At 39.5% G+C, this 17469-nt stretch overlaps 1 protein-coding gene across 12 annotated transcripts in view; it reads right to left on the reverse strand.

Annotated features, from left to right (window-relative positions):
• ENTPD5 (ectonucleoside triphosphate diphosphohydrolase 5 (inactive)) overlaps positions 1-17469 on the reverse strand; it is a 50992-nt gene that overhangs the window by 19390 nt on the left and 14133 nt on the right. For 3 of the 12 annotated variants that reach the window (XM_040477668.1, XM_040477672.1, XM_040477671.1), the window contains 4 exons: positions 10847-10919; positions 8732-9017; positions 8006-8085; positions 6353-6496 (listed from right to left, as the gene is read on the reverse strand). In XM_040477668.1, the coding sequence (XP_040333602.1) occupies positions 6353-6496; positions 8006-8085; positions 8732-8948 (441 nt within the window). In that variant the 5' untranslated portion in view covers positions 8949-9017; positions 10847-10919. Of the gene's footprint in view, positions 1-6352; positions 6497-8005; positions 8086-8731; positions 9018-10846; positions 10920-11854; positions 11907-12287; positions 12631-17469 lie in introns of those variants that run through there. The other 9 variants (XM_040477676.1, XM_040477669.1, XM_040477675.1 and 6 more) reach the window with 7 other exon arrangements.

A 17469-nucleotide genomic window follows, 5' to 3' on the forward strand; every position in this document is an offset into this window, starting at 1 on the left:
AAAAGCTTCTGCACAGCAAAGGAAACAACCAACAAAACTAAAAGGCAACCAACGGAATGGGAAAAGATATTTGCAAATGACATATCGACAAAGGGCTAGTATCCAAAATCTATAAAGAGCTCACCAAACTCCACACCCGAAAAGCAAATAACCCAGTGAAGAAATGGGCAGAAAACATGAATAGACACTTCTCTAAAGAAGACATCCGGATGGCCAACAGGCACATGAAAAGATGTTCAGCGTCGCTCCTTATCAGGGAAATACAAATCAAAACCACACTCAGGTATCACCTCACGCCAGTCAGAGTGGCCAAAATGAACAAATCAGGAGACTATAGATGCTGGAGAGGATGTGGAGAAACAGGAACCCTCTTGCACTGTTGGTGGGAGTGCAGCTGCTCTGGAAAGCAGTGTGGAGGTTCCTCAGAAAATTAAAAATAGACCTACCCTATGACCCAGCAATAGCACTGCTAGGAATTTATCCAAGGGACACAGGAGTACTGATGCATAGGGGCACTTGTACCCCAATGTTCATAGCAGCACTCTCAACAATAGCCAAATTATGGAAAGAGCCTAAATGTCCATCAACTGATGAATGGATAAAGAAATTGTGGTTTATATACACTATGGAATACTACGTGGCAATGAGAAAAAATGAAATATGGCCTTTTGTAGCAACGTGGATGGAACTGGAGAGTGTGATGCTAAGTGAAATAAGCCATACAGAGAAAGACAGATACCATATGGTTTCACTCTTATGTGGATCCTGAGAAACTTAACAGGAACCCATGGGGGAGGGGAAGGAAAAAAAAAAAAAAAGAGGTTAGAGTGGGAGAGAGCCAAAGCATAAGAGACTGTTGAGAACTGAGAGCAAACTGAGGGTTGATGGGGGGTGGGAGGGAGGAGAGGGTGGGTGATGGGTATTGAGGAGGGCACCTTTTGGGATGAGCACTGGGTGTTGTATGGAAACCAATTTGACAATAAATTTCATATATAAATAAAAAAAAATCTCTCACACTTAAAATTACATGATTCTTCTCAAAAGCTTTATGCTGAGATGCTACTAAACAATAAATGAGTCAACCAAGAAATCAAAGAAGAGGGGCACCTGGGTGGCTCAGTTGGTTGAACATCTCTTGATTTCGGCTCAGGTCATGATCCCAGGGTCGTGGGATTGAGCCCCATGTTGGACTCCATGCTGAGTGTGGAGCCTGCTTAAGATTCTCTCCCTTTGCCCCTCTCCCCCTCTCGTGTGTGCTCTCTCTAAAATAAAAAAAATAAAAAATAATTTAAATTGAAAAAAATCAAAAAAGAAATAAAAAATTACATGGAGACAAATGAAAATGAAAACCCAACAGTCTAAAATCTTTGAGATGTAATAGGGGCACGTGGGTGGCTCAGTCGGTTAAGTGACTGACTTCGGCTCAGGTCATGATCTCACTGTTCATGAGTACAAGCCTTACATCAGGCTCTGTGCTGACAGCTTGGAGCCTGGAGCCTGCTTTGGATTCTGTGTCTCCCTCTGTCTCTATTCCTTCTCTGCTTGCGCGCGCGCTCTCTCTCTCTCTCTCTCTCTCTCAAAAATAAAGATAGATTAAAAAAATTTTTTTTAATCTTTGGGATGTAGCAAAAGTGGTCTAAGAGGGAAGTTTACAGCAATACAGGCCTATCTCAAGAAGCAAGAAAAATCTCAAATAAGCAACCTAACCTTACACCTAAAGAAGCTAGAAAAAGAACAAAAACCCAAAACCAGCAAAAGGAAGGAAACAGCATTAGAGCAAAAATAAATGATATAGGAAAAAAAAACAAACAAACACATCTATGAAACCAGGAGCTGGTTCTTTGAAAAGATCAACAAAATTGATAAACCTCTAGCCAGATTCATTAAAAATAAGAAAAAGAGAGAGAGAGAAAATTCAAATAAACAAAAATACAATGAAAGGAGAAATAACAATTGATATCACAGAAACACAAATAAGAGATTATAAAAAATTATATGTCAACAAATTGGACAAAGAAATGGATAAATTCCTAGAAACATATAACCTCCTAATACTGAAACAGGAAGGAACAGAAAATTCAAGCATACGGATAACCAACAAAGAAACTGAATTAGTAATCAAAAAACTCCCAACAAGCAAAAGTTGAGATCAGATGGCTTCACAGGTGAATTCTACCTAATATTTAAAGAAGAATTAATACCTATTCTTTTCAAACTATTCCAAAGAATAGAAGAGGAAAAAACCTTCCAAATTCATTCTATAAGTCCAGCATTACTCTGGTACCAAAACCAGATAAAGATACCACAAAAAAAGAGAACTACAAGCCAAAATCTCTGATGGTGCAAAAATCCTCAACAAAATACTAGCAAACCAAATCCAACAATACATTAAAAAAAAATCATTTACCACAATCAAGTGGGATTTATTCCCAGGATGCAAGGGTGGTTCAATATTTGCAAGTCAATCAACGTGATACATCACATCAATATCAGAAAGGATAAAAACCATGTGATCATTTCAATAGATGCAGAAAAAGCATCTGACAAAGTATAATATCCATTCATGATAAAAAACCAGCAACAAAGTAAGAAGTTTAGAGGGAACATACCTCAGCATAATAAAGTCCTATATGAAAAACCCACAGCACCACACTCAATGGGGAAAAACAGAGAGCTTTTCTCCTAAGATCAGGAACACGACAAAGCTGTCTACTCTTATCACTTTTATTCAACATAGTACTGGAAGTCCTAGACATGGCAATCAGACAAAATAAATACATAAAAGGTATCCAAATTGGTAAAGAAGTAAAATTTTCACTATTTGCAGATAACATGAGACTACATATAGAAAACCCCAGAAGTAAAATTTTCACTATTTGCAGATAACATGAGACTACATATAGAAAACCCCAAAGACTCCACCAAAAACTGCTAGAACTGACAGATGAATTCAGTAATGTTATAGGATATAAAATCAACGTACACAAATCATATTAATGCATATTAGTGTGCATTTCTACATACTAATAATGAAGCAGAAGAGAATTTAAGAAAATAACTAACTCCATTTACAAATGCATCAAGAGGCACCTCGGTGGCTCAGTCGTTTGAACATCCAACTTCAGCTCAGGTCATGATTTCATGGTTTGTGGGTTTGAGCCCCACATCAGGCTCTGTCTGTGCTGACAGCTCAGAGCCTGAAGCCTGCTTTGGATTCTGTGTTTCCCTCTCTCTCTGCCCCTCCTCAGCTTGTGCTCTACCTCTGTCTCTCAAAAATGAATAAAAGTTAGGGGCGCCTGGGTGGCGCAGTCGGTTAAGCGTCCGACTTCAGCCAGGTCACGATCTCGCGGTCCGGGAGTTCGAGCCCCGCGTCAGGCTCTGGGCTGATGGCTCGGAGCCTGGAGCCTGTTTCTGATTCTGTGTCTCCCTCTCTCCCTGCCCCTCCCCCGTTCATGCTCTGTCTCTCTCTGTCCCAAAAATAAATAAAAAACGTTGAAAAAAAAATTTAAAAAAAAAAATGAATAAAAGTTAAAAAAACAAATTAAAAAAATAATAAGGGGGCACCTGGGAGGCTCAGTCAGTTGAGGATCTAACTCTTGGTTTCTGCTCAGGTCATGATCCTGGGGTCATGGGATCAAGCCCCAAGTTGGACTCCATGCTGAGTGAGCATGGAGCCTGCTTAAGATATATTTTCTCTCTCTCTCTCTCTCTCCCCCCCTTCCCCTCCCCCTTCTCTCCCGGTCACACTCTCTCTCAAATGGAATAATAATAATGATGATAATAATAATAGATACCTAAGAATAAACCTAACCAAAGAGGTGAAAGACCTGTATAGTTTTCAACTGTAAAACACCGATGAAGGAAACTGCAGATGACACAAGGAAATGGAAAGACACTCCATGCTTATGGATGAGAACAAATATTATCAAAATGTCTATACTACCCAAAGCAATCTACAGATTTAATGTAAGCCCTATCAAAATACCGATGGCAGTTTTCACAGAACTAGAACAAAAAATCCTAAAATTTGTATGAAATCACACAAGACCCTGAATGGCAAAGCAATCTTGAAAAAGAAAAAACTGGAGTTGTCACAATTGCAGGCTTCAAGTTATATTACAAAGCTGTAGTAAAACAGTATGGTACTGGCACAAAAACAGACACATAGATCAATAGAACAGAATAGAAAAACCCAGAGGGCATCTGGGTGGCTCAGTCGGTTAAGTGTCCAACTTTGGCTCAGGCATGATATCATGGTTTATGAGTTCCAGCCCTGCGTTGGGCTCTGTGCCGACAGCTCAGAGCCTGGAGCCTGCTTTGGATTCTGTGTCTCCCTCTCTCTCTGCCCCTCCCCTGCTCATGCTCTTTCTATCAAAAATAAATAAACATTAAAAACAAAAAAAGAATAGAAAACCCAGAAATAAACCCACAATTACATCGTCAATTAATCATTTGTCATGACAAAGGAGGAAAGAATATGCAATTGGAACAAGACTGTCTCTTTGACAAACAGTGCTAGAAAAACTGGACAGCTACATGTAAAAGAATGAAACTGATCACTTTTTTACACCACACACAAAAATAAACTCAAAATGGATTAAGGACCTAAATGTGAGACATGAAACCATAAAAATCTTAGAGCACCAGCAGTAATTTCTTTTGACATCAGCTGTGGCAACATCTTTCTAGATGTGTCTCCTAAGGCAAGGAAAACAAAAGGGAAAATAAACCATTGGGCATCAAAATAAAAAGCTTCTGCACTGTGTAGGAAACAATCAACAAAACTAAAGTCAATCTACTCAATGGGAGATGATATTTGCCAAAACATATCTGATAAAGGGTTAGTATCCAAAATATAGAAAGAACCGATACAACTCAACACCAAAAAACCTACAAATAACTCAATTAAAAAATGGGCAGAAGACATGAACAGACATTTCTCCAAGGAAGACATACAAATGGTCAACAGACACATGAAAAGATGCTCAACATCACTCATCATCAGGGAAATGCAAATCAAAACTACAATGAGATATCATCTCACATCCATCAGAATACCTAAAATCAAAAACAAAAGAAACAACATGTTGGCAAGGATGTAAGAAAAAAAGGAATCCTTGTGCACTGTTGATGGGAATGCAACCCCTGTGGAAAACAGTATGGAGGTTCCTCAAAAGGTTAAAAATAGAACTACTTGATGATCCAGTAATTGCACTACTGAGTATTTACTCAAAAAATTCAAAAACACTAATCCAAAGGGATATATGCACCTCTATATTTCAGCATTATTTACAATAGCCAAATTATGGAAGCAGCCCAAGTGTCCATCAATTGATGAACGGATAGAGAAGATATGGTGTGTGTGTACATATGTGTGTGTGTACATACACACACACACACACACACACACACACACACACACACACACACACAATGGATTACTTAGCCATAAAGAATGAAACCTTGCCATCTGGAACAACATGAATGGAGTTAGAGAGTATAATGCTAAGCGAAATATGTCAGAGGAAAGACAAATACCAAGTGATTTCACTCATATGTGGAATTTAAGAAACAAAACAAACGAACAAAGGAAAAAACAAATAAAGGATAGAGATAAACCAATCTTAACTATAGAGAACTGATAGTTACCAGAGGGGAGGTGGGGGCAGGGGGAATGGGTAAAATAAGTGAAGGGGATTAAGAGCACACTTATCATGATGAGCATTGAGTAACGTAGAGACTTGTTGAATCACTATATTGTACACCTTAAACTAATGTAACACTGTATGTTAACTATACTAGAATTAAAATTAAAAATTTAATTTAAAAAACCTTTATGCTGAGAGAAAAAAAGACATTAAAAAAAGAACATAAACTGTATAACTCCATTTATATGAAATGTAAGAACAAGCAAAACTAATCTACAGTGATAGAAAGCAGATCAGTGGTTGTCTGGCTTCAGGGGAGGAGGAAACTGACTGCAAAGGTATATAAGGAAACTTCTGAATTTGTCAAAATTCATTTAACTGTACACTGAAAATGTACACATTTTAAGTTATACTTCAATAAAGTGGGCTAAAAATAATTTTTGTGATTCTGTTTTAATAAGTTAGAAGAGTTAAGACTATCATGGACAGGAAATACTTTAAAATTCTTTAGGAAAAGTTGTATAAATTCAAGAGTAACGTTTAAAAACGTGAGTAACTAGAACAAGAGACCAGTTACCAGAGTGCTTTAGCGATGGTGGAATACTAAAGGTAGCAGTCACATTCCAAAGAGCTAAACACCCCTAAGGCAAATATTCACAGAGGGAAAAATAATCATCTGTGATGCAAAAGACTTCAAAGATTACCTCAAAGAGCAGAGCCTGGGCTTTCTGTTCTGGCAATAAGCGCAGTCCTGCTGTTGCCTTCAGGACCACTGGGGTTCTTTTCCAGTGACTTCGGGGGATGGAATCTTTGGCCACCTCTAAGAGTCCTTGAACAGTCTCAGCACCCTTCAAAAGAGATGACCTACTCATACAGTGAACAGTTCATTTAGTGGCAACTGTCTATTCCCTCAACATGCTCAGGGGGATAACAGGAGTGAGGGAGCAGGGGGCTCCAACCACTCTCTGTTCTACAGGAGAAGAAACCTAGATAAGTAGGCTTCTTTGAAGGAAAATGCATTTAATTTTGGTTGAATGATAACAAAAATTATTCTTTTATAGCATGGTCATTTTAACTGTTATTTTGTGTCTCATAAATTAGCTTCAGGCTAGAAAGTCGGGTACAGTGAAAAAAACACCGGATTTGGAGTTAGAAGACTTGCTTGCTAGCTCTGTGGCTTCATACAGGGACTTGGTTTCCTCAACTCTACGATGGGAGATACGCCTCATCCCACTGAAAAACTGCTGAATGCACTGCATGCAGCAGACTGCATGTACGTGCAACACAAAGGCTGGTGTGGCTATTACCATGCTACAGGTTTTATGATCTCTGGAAGGACAGAACCTGCCAGGTACATTTTTGCATCATACCACCTACACGCACAGGACAGAGTAGATACTCAATTTATGAAATTAAAAACCATTATTTTAAATCCACTGTTTCCCTGAGTGAACATCTGACAACATGCTGCTACCTCTAAATCATCAGAATTATTAGCAACCACAACAAAATCTTCTCTAAATGTCAAATCAGTTTTTGACACCTCCCAATTTTCTGACGCATTTACCATTTTGTATTAGTGAGCTGAGAAAAAAAAACATCTTCACAGGTCTTCAAGTTCAAGCCATTCTTTTTTCTAAGATTTTATTAAGTAATCACATGCTCTACCAACTGAGCCATTCATGTACCGCAAGCCATTTTTAATAGAAGTTTTTCCTTTGGTTAATGACTATGCTTGTAACAATATCTTTACATTTGCTACCAAATGGTCAATATTCTGCCTTATTCTATTTTGGTATGTCCTCTGACACACTGGGTATGGCATGTTATGGGTGCTCAAATGTGAAATACAGTCATGACAAAACTCTCTATACATCCTTTAATACCAAAGATTTTTGTTTTCATGAGTTCTTCCCTAATTTCTAGAGTATAGGTATACATGATCTGTCCTATATCAGGGTACTTTGAAATGAAGTTCATTGGGTCTACAGTTCCTCAACTGCTATGTTTATACCTCATACCTTATAGAGAACTCCATGTCTATTTTCTCCATCTACATTAATCAATGCAGTTGATGGCTTCAACTCAAAAATCTTAAACAGTAAATACAAAGGGAGAAATCTGCTAAAAAAAAAATGGTGTCATCCCTGCATATCCACAATCTATTCTTGCTTTGTTCTGCCCAAGCCCTAGTGAGCTTGGGATGTACAAGTATAGCTGAGTATATCTGAGGACAGAAAACTGATCTTACACATGACTCAATATCAGTAGTGAACAGCATGAGGTATTTAACAGCAGCAGCGTGGTAAAGTTATTAAAGCATTGAGAATCTGAACATCTTGTTATAAAAAACGCACCTGCTTAGGTTGATCTACAAAAGCAGAAAGTCCTGGCTTCACAGAATCAAAAATTTCCCCTTCCAGAATCGGAAGCTGACCTTTTTGTCCATGGAAGAAAACAGAAGACAGATGGCTGATTACCAAAAGCTAGACTGTTTCTGATAGTGGGTTCTGTATCATATGACCTACTAGATTAACCTATTCCTCCAAGCCATCCCAAGTAATCCCACCTGTGAAGAGTGGCTTGTAGGAGTATTGAGTAAAGGGACAGAAGATGACAGGCAATTCTTGAGAGTCCCTCTGCCATTTGTTGGGGTGGACACCTAGCTCCTACTCCTGCTCTTAGGCTCTATATGTAACCTGAGAACACTGGAAATTCACAAAAAGTTAATCCTCAGGGTTGTTTCATCTCCTCCAAGGATGACAGTGATCCTCTCTCAAGACCACATCCAATATTCTCAATATTCTGGATCCGAAGTATCAACTACCTTTAGAGAAAAGGACAAATTACAACTATATTTCTTGGACATATGGGTTTTAGACTACAGGCAACCCAGATCTCTTTAATTTCACACTGAATTAAACTATATGCTCAATTATCGTCCAAAATCTTCTCTGAAGAAAGACATTCAGTAGCATTAAGATTCTGTTATTCATATCACATACTCTCAGCACATTCATTTCTAGAAGGAGAGGCTGAAGTGTAGATTAATAGGCACCAATGAGGGTACGAGTTGCACTTACCTGGTATTTTCTGCACAAAGGTATAAACATGAATTCGTGTTCCAGTGCTCCCTGCATCAAACATAATTCCATACAATGTGCTAGCACTGACATTGATGGGGCACATGGAAGACAGGAAGACACCCTCAAACCAAGTCTGCTGGTCTCTGTGGAAGACAGTGCTGCAAACACAGGATGTCACCAGCATGAGAAAGGCTGCCCCCCATGCAGTGGCCATTCTCCTCCCAAGATGCGGTGAGTCTAGGCTTTTGTTGCAGAAGCAATGCTGTTCATACACCTGCAGTGGCTTATAGGACAAAAGACAAACATAGACCAACTCGTCTTTTGTTTAAACCTGTAAAGGAAGAAATACCTACTACAGAAATCCCACCCCCTTCCCCAAGGTGCTCTTTCTCTATTTTTTATAAGCAGCACAACAAGCTAGACCATAGTAACATAGGCTTTTGGCACCTTTTCCTTTAGAGTATCTTGTTGCAATAGAAAACTAGGATTTAAAATATATTTCCTCATTCTCTGCTTTCATTTTTGTAAGGTGGATCCCTCATACTCAAGGCTCTCTGCCACCTTGCTCTTATTGTTGAGTCTAATTGTCTTCTTTCAATTTCAACGATTTTGTCTTTAGATCATATAATAACCCTCCCACTTTCCTTCTCTTTTGTCTTTTTTCCTATGTTTCAATTTCTGAATTAAAGTTATAAATTTACATAGAAGTTATAAAATCACTAGCATTAGGGTGTCCACAGGCTTCAAAAATCAGGCTACTGGATTGCTACCTGTGACCAATAATATTGCCAGGGTTTGCACATATAATCCCATTTTAGGGAAATCAACTTAATTTAAAAACACTTAAATGGACCATTATAGGTTTTTCTTGTTGTTGTTTTTAAGTTTCTTTAAGTAATCTCTATACCCAATGTGAGGCTCAAACTCGTAACCCAGAGATTAAGAGTCACATTGCTCTTCCAAGTCCAACTGAACCAGCCAGGGGTGCTGACTGTTACAGTTTTAAAAAACATCTTTCATAGGTTTCAGGGTTCCATGTTATCCCTGTAAGAAGTTAAGGCAAATGAGCAAATTAAGCCAGAGAAGCTCAATGACTTGCTGAAAGTCATAAAGCAGGTCATTGGTGAAATCCTGATCAGAAATCAGTCTTCACTTTTGCCAATCTTTCTTTTTCTGATTATTCCCAAAGCCTCCCTTACGGCAAGTTCTTGCCTATATTTCTTTATATGTTTGTAGCAAAGACAAAAATCTTAGCATTAGTGCTCAGCATTATTTGTTTTAGATCAGTATATTATAGCAGGTTGAATACAAATGATGCTGAAAACCTACAGTAGGGTTACATGAAACAATGTCTCTTGGATAAGCTTTATTTTCTTTGCTCTAGGCTGTATTTTCTCCTGGTATTCATGAACAATGCTATCCTCTAACATGTAAGGCTTCTTTAATGGCCCTTTATGCACTTTGCTCAAAAAAGTTTTGAGAGTCCTGTTCCAGCCTTCATCTCTGGACTTCTTCTTATGTAAGTCACAGTAACTGGTTATATAAGATCTAATTCTGAAGTTCCTATTGTTCAGTCCCCTTATCTCTAACAGAATACTCAGTATATTTGGGGCATAGATTGAGGATTCTCAGTCATTCTCAAGTTTGTTGACCTCCTAGGGTTCATTTTATCAAAATGCTTCTCTTCCCACAGGCAGCATATTGTATAAAATTATGCAAATTGAGGGATGCCTGGGGGCCGAGTTTGAGCCTGCATCGGGCTCTCCTCTGACAGCACAGAGCCTGCTTCGGATCCTCTCTCTCTCTTTGCCCCTCCCCTGCTTGTGCTCTCTCTCTCAAAAATAAGCAAACATTTAAAAAAATAATACAAATTGAAGTTAATTGCATTCAGAGTTTAAACTTTTAAAAATAACTACAGTAGTTCTGAGATACTAAAAGGCAGAGTTAGAATTATCAGTTTGAACACAATTCAAGGCTGGACTTCTATTCCATAGTTAAGAATAAAGGTTTCGGCTAGGGGAAAAAAAAACACAACTTTGAGTCTCAAAGGAAACTTTATCCCAGGAAAACAACACTGAAATAGGGCAGCTGCTTGGCCAGATTCATACTCACATCTTAAATCACTCCCTTTGGCTGATTTTTCTTTTACAGCAAACAGACTGGACATGTATATCAGTCTAAATAACTGAAAACAGAAACAACCATTTCAGATTCTTGGAGTATTAATGGATCCTTGCCTTGTCCAGATTTCAAACCATATCCAGTCCTTGGTCCCTTTTCTCCCTCAAGAAGAACATTTAGGGCTCTCCAGTCACCAGCCTTCCTCTACCTCTGTAACTAATTCCAGAGCAGCTTCTTAGGGCTCATTTTTTCTCTATTATTGTGGTTTCTGAAAAATCTCTCCAGCTTCTATTTCCACTAAGCAAACATTTGTTTTTCTGCCAAAAGAGATTTCACATGGAAAAAAATGCATGCTAGGTTATCTGTTCTCATGAAGTGAAAAAGTGCAGAGTCATACCAGGTGTTTAGTGTGAAACTAAACAGATCTTAGAGAAAGCAAAGGATGAAAACATAAAATGCCCCTTCTGCTTTTAATCCCTACCTTCTAACGCCACTTTCAATCTCATTTTTCTTTAAGATTAGTTAAGAATGGCTTACAATTTAGAGTGTATAGAATGGGATCCTCTTTTACACAACCGCAGCCTGAAAAGCTTGCTCATTCACTTCGTTAGTCTTTGCTTAAATGTCACCTTCTTGAAACCTTCCTTGTCGACTCAATTTAAAATTGCAGCCCACCTGGCCACATGCACATCTTCTACCTTCCTTCCCTGCTTTTTTTTTTTTTTTTCCCATAGCACTTTCCATCTTCTATATAGTTTACTACTTTTGTGGGTTTTTTTCATATTCCTTGCTCTCTGCCATCCTCATGTGAGCTACATATGGGTGGGAATTTTTGTCTGTTGTATACACTGATGTGTTCCTGGCACTGGAACAGTACTATCACACAGTAGGTGCTGAATAAGTACTCTGAGAAGATGAATAGTGATCCAATAACTCAGGCATTGGATCCTACCCATTTAGCAATATAAGAGCTGGCCTCCTAAAAAGGAGGTTAATTACCTTCCACTGGAAGATCACGATTCCAAACTTCCAGGGCAAGATTGTTTCTTCAAACATGTCAATTATATGTTTTATATGCTACTCAAAACAAAACAGATAGTCAAGTTTACTTTCTACAGACTGGGGAGTATACACATCAGTATACTGAAATTCACTCCTTTCAGAACTGACCTTCTCAAACATCTCTTGCTCACTTTCTCCTATTCACCCCCATAAAGTCTCCTCTTCAATTCTTTTGAGACCCTGGTGCCAGCTAGTGTTTGTCACTATTCTCATTTTCTTCCAAGGTCTTTTCAATATATCTTTGTCTCTATAGGAAACATTAATACTCCCTAGTCAGCCTCCCCAGAGCTTCACACTCCAGATTCCCTTCTCCCATGTCACCCAGACAGACCACAATCCCACAGAACCCAGGCCCCATTTGGGTGCTCACCAACTCATGTCTGCCTGTTCCTGTGAATCCTTGCTTTCACTGTTGGTTGCCTTTTGCTCTTTGATCCTATTTCAAGAATCAAGCTAGCTTCATGAACCACGTTCACCTTTGTGCTAGCTTGCAACTAACTACGTGGCATTTTACTAACTCCCTTCTTGATCTTTCACTCCTCCCTTATCCACCTTTTTTCTGGGTACACATGATTGTCTGGTTCATCTACTTTTATGATAGTTAAGTGTCAACTAGTAGAATTGTTTATAGGGCAGAAGTTGATCAGGAACTGACTTCTCTATTTTTATACAGGATATTACATGTTCTATTTACAATTACAAAATATGTAACTATGTAATAATGTTATTAATCCCCTCCTATTTCATGTTTTTACAACCTTAGTCCACTCCTTGGTAGCTTCTATCCTTGAGATGAACTTAGAAACCTGGGCATTGGATTGTTTACTTAATAAGCATTTACTGAATGTGGGGCACCTGGGTGGCTCAGCTAAGCATCCAACTCTTTTTTTTTTTTTTTTTTTAATTTTTTTTCAACGTTTATTTATTTTTGGGACAGAGAGAGACAGAGCATGAACGGGGGAGGGGCAGAGAGAGAGGGAGACACAGAATCGGAAACAGGCTCCAGGTTCTGAGCCATCGGCCCAGAGCCTGACACGGGGCTCGAACTCACGGACCGCGAGATCGTGACCTGGCTGAAGTCGGACGCTTAACCGACTGCGCCATCCAGGCGCCCCCATCCAACTCTTGATTTCAGCTCAGGTCATGATCTCTTGGTTCGTGGGATCAAGCCCCATGTTGAGCTCTGGGCTCACAGCTGCAGAGCCTGCTTAGGATTCTCTCTCCCTTTCTCTCTGCCCCTCTTGTGCACATATGTGCACACTCTCTCAAATAAACTTTTAAATAAATAAATATTTTTTTAAAAATTAAAAGTAAATAAATAAATTAAAAGGTCATATATTTAAAAAAAAAATAAGTATTTACTGAATGTCTGATATATGCCAGACACTGTGCTATCTCCTAGATACAAAAGAGGGATTAGATATAGGCTCAGCTCTTGGGGAGACTTCAACTTACTAGAAGAAACAGACAAGTAAACCAACAGCTATAATGCACATACTGTGGTAAGTTCTTTTATGGGAATATGCATAGAATGTTATAGGAATGGACCTACGAGGCAAATAACTCATCTCAGAGTTACCGAGTTACATCTCAGAGGAAGGATGGAGTTGGGAAGGAAGAGGGTGGCTCCTTAAGGGATAAGAGGCCTAAGCTGGGTCCTGAATCAGAGGTAGGAATTAGCCTGGTGAAGTGACACAAGGAGAATCCTGAGAACTTTAAGTATTAAACAGATGAAGTATAGAGAGCCAAAATAGAGAAGAGGTGTGAGAAACAATGGTTCTGTAGGCAGTGAATCATATTTCAAAGAATGGACTGGTTTTCCTTATACAGTTCCATGAGAACACCTGATTGTTAATTTAAGTCCTTCTATTCCTTCCCTAAACAAATATAAGTACTGACTGACCTGAATAAAATGACACAGGATTTCTCAACAGTTTAAAATAATGGAGGGGCGCCTGGGTGGTGCAGTCGGTTAAGCGTCCGACTTCAGCCAGGTCACGATCTCGCGGTCCGTGAGTTCGAGCCCCGCGTCAGGCTCTGGGCTGATGGCTCGGAGCCTGGAGCCTGTTTCCGATTCTGTGTCTCCCTCTCTCTCTGCCCCTCCCCCGTTCATGCTCTGTCTCTCTCTGTCCCAAAAATAAATAAAAAACGTTGAAAAAAAAATTAAAATAATGGAATGGAGTAGGTAACTGGAAAGGTCCACCAAAAAGTCTTAGTGAAGCTCCCACTGCCAATTCATCTGAGCTCCACAAAAAAGCTAGCTTTAACAAAGTTAAAAATTAAATACAAAGCAAGTTTAAAATGTAACCAGAGTGAAAAATTTAAATAAGCTGAACTATGGAAATGGATTAGCCAAACTACTCAGAGCAAAAGTTAGTCAAGTAAAGCAAAACGAAAACTGGTCTAATTTAAGTATGAAATAGATTCAGTACGGTGAGCAATGCCTCATTTGGGAATATAAGTTGGGACCTACATACCCAACACCAAGGGCCAGAACTCTGGAACACTTTGCTATTTGAAGAGTGTCTAAGGTGAGGGAACATGGTATCTTTTGTATTTCCAAACCCAAGTACTGAGCCTGGAACATGTTAACATCAGTAAATTTCCTTTTTTTTTTTTTAATTTTTTTTTTAACGTTTATTTATTTTTGAGACAGAGAGAGAGACAGAGTATGAACGGGGGAGGGTCAGAGAGAGAGGGAGACACAGAATCCAAAACAAGCTCCAGGCTCTGAGCTGTCAGCACAGAGCCTGATGCGGGGCTCGAACTCACTGGCCGTGAGATCATGACCTGAGCCGAAGTTGGACGCTCAACCAACTGAGCCACTCAGGCGCCCCAACATCAGTACATTTCTAACTGACTTGGTACAACTGAACTGATAATATCTGCAGACAAAAGCATTAGGGAAGAGGGTACCACCTTTCCCAGTGTCTTACTATGGCTATCACATACCCAACTCCCCATGCCCCTCAAAACCAGCTCATGGATAGTAATGCTATTCCAGGAATTCTATTTATTCACAAATTCATTCATTCATTTAGGCATTCCAGAAATTATCAGCTGCCAATGCTACTTACAAGTATGTCATGCAAAGATGAATAATCTTAGACCTGGCCTTTAAGAGACTACAGTAAACAGGAAATAAACACATGTCCATTAACTATGTCTGTAGAGTTAAAAGGTGACAAGTTGCACAGTTGCACAGTTGCCATGCTCTGAGACTTTAAAACAGGGAGATATTATTTACAGCTGAAATAATTGAGAAGGCTTTATAAAAGAAGTGGCATTTGAGGAAGGTCCTGAGAAGGGGCATTAAGATAGGAGAGGAGTACTTTTCAGGAAACAATGATTCAAGACATGGATATAGAAAAGGGATGGAAGCCCCTGGGGAATAGTGAACACATCAGTTTGACTAACTGTCATAGGAAATAAAGTTGGAAGGGCAAATTCAATTCAGACAGGAGAGCACACCAAACACTCAGCTGAATTCAGACTAAACTCTGTAGGCAACGGGAAGCCATTGAAGATTTTGAGCAAGGAAGTGTCACAAATATGAATCTGGCCATTACGTATAAGAAAGACTGAAGTGGGAAGCCTTAGTAGGCTCCATTCCGGTGTCTAATTCTACAAATGTTCACTGATGCCCATCAAGTGGTAGTTGCTTGAGAATTAAACATGAATAAACAGGGGCGCCTGGGTGGCGCAGTCGGTTAAGCGTCCGACTTCAGCCAGGTCACGATCTCGCGGTCTGGGAGTTCGAGCCCCGCGTCAGGCTCTGGGCTGATGGCTCAGAGCCTGGAGCCTGTTTCCGATTCTGTGTCTCCCTCTCTCTCTGCCCCTCCCCCGTTCATGCTCTGTCTCTCTCTGTCCTAAAAATAAATAAACGTTGGAAAAAAAAAAATTAAAAAAAAACAAAAACAAAAACATGAATAAACAGACTTTTTTATTCAAGATTCTCAGAGTCTGGCAGAGGTGACAGACATAGACACAAATAACCACACTTTCAAGTTAATCATAAAAACACTAAAAGAGCCCGGGGCTTTAAGGACTAACTCTATTGATAGGATTAGGAAAGGCATCATGAGATGGCATGTGAACTGTTTGTGAAAAATGAATAGAACTACAAAAATAATATAGACATGTGGATAAAAATCAGAGGGACTATAAAAAGATGAAACAGGTAAATATGAAATAGGTAAATTATGAATGGCTTGATTTCACTTTTTATTTCCCCAAAAACGTGTAATATGGATTTCAGAAACAAGAAAGTACACTATTAGCAGAGGAGGGTATAGAAGAGAGGGTTAGCACTTAATGCAGGGGACTGTGGCCAAAGGAGCACAATCTGAAGTAATAATAATAATAGTGGCTAGTATTTATTGAAACCTTAATACTAGCTAAGCACTATGTTAAGTATTTTACATGCATCATCTCATTTAATCTCACAGTACCACTCTGTGAGGTAGGTTTATTTATAACACCCCCTTTCTAGAAATGAGAAAACTGAGTCATAGGAAGCTAGGTAATGTAAGACCATATAGTAAGTGAAGAGAGCCAGAAACCAAACCCAGATGGTCTAATACCAGAGCCCACAGTTTTAACTACTAGGTCACCCAAGGAAGGGTCACCTAGAATGACTCCAGGGAAAAATGGATTTGAGGGTGGGAAGAGAAGGTAGAGCAGAGAAGAATGATCAGAGATGAAGCTGGAAAGTTAGACTGGCATCAACATGCAAAAGTCTTACAGTAGTTTGATCTCCTTCCTATATACGACCAAGAACTTGTGATCTGTTTCCTGCCGGTTAGAACCAGAACTTCATTATATTTCCACGATCTGACCACTTCTGATCACTCATTGCTACCACCTTGGCCCAAGTCACCATCATCTCTCATGTGATTTACTCTGTCTTAACAGAGCTCTGCTTTTTAAAAAAAAAAATTATTTTTTAATGTTTATTCATTTTTGAGAGACAGAGAGAGAGACAGAGAGAGAGAGAGCGAGCATGAGTGGGAGAGGGGCAGAGAGAGAGGGAGACACAGAATCCAAAGCAGGCTCCAGGCTCTGAGCTGTCAGCACAGAACCTGACGTGGGGCTCAAACTCACAAACCATGAGATAGTCATGATCTCATGAGCCAAAGTCAGATACTCAACTGACTGAGCCACCCAGGCACCCCAGAGCTCTGTTTAAAACAAAAAATTGTTTATGTATTTTGAGAGAGTGTGAGAGTGAGCACATGTGAATGCAATAGTGAGTGGGGGGAGGGGCAGAGAGAGAGGGAGACACAGATCCCAAAGCAGGCTCTGTGCTGTCAGCGCAGGGCTCGACTCAGGGCTCTATCCCAGAAACCGGGAGATCAGGACCTGAGCCAAAATCAAGTGTTGGATGCCTAACCGACTGAGCCACCCAGGTGCCCCAACATATCTCTGCTTTTACTTTCACTCCCCGAGAGCCTTTTTTTATTTAAAAAAAATTTTTTTAATGTTGATTTATTTTTTAAAGAGAGAGGCAGAATGTGAGCAGGGAGAGGGGCAGAGCAAGAGGGAGACACAGA

The sequence above is a fragment of the Herpailurus yagouaroundi genome, unplaced genomic scaffold, assembly GCF_014898765.1.
Source record: "Herpailurus yagouaroundi ecotype Mexico unplaced genomic scaffold, PumYag 141, whole genome shotgun sequence".
Classification (NCBI taxonomy): domain Eukaryota; kingdom Metazoa; phylum Chordata; class Mammalia; order Carnivora; family Felidae; genus Herpailurus; species Herpailurus yagouaroundi.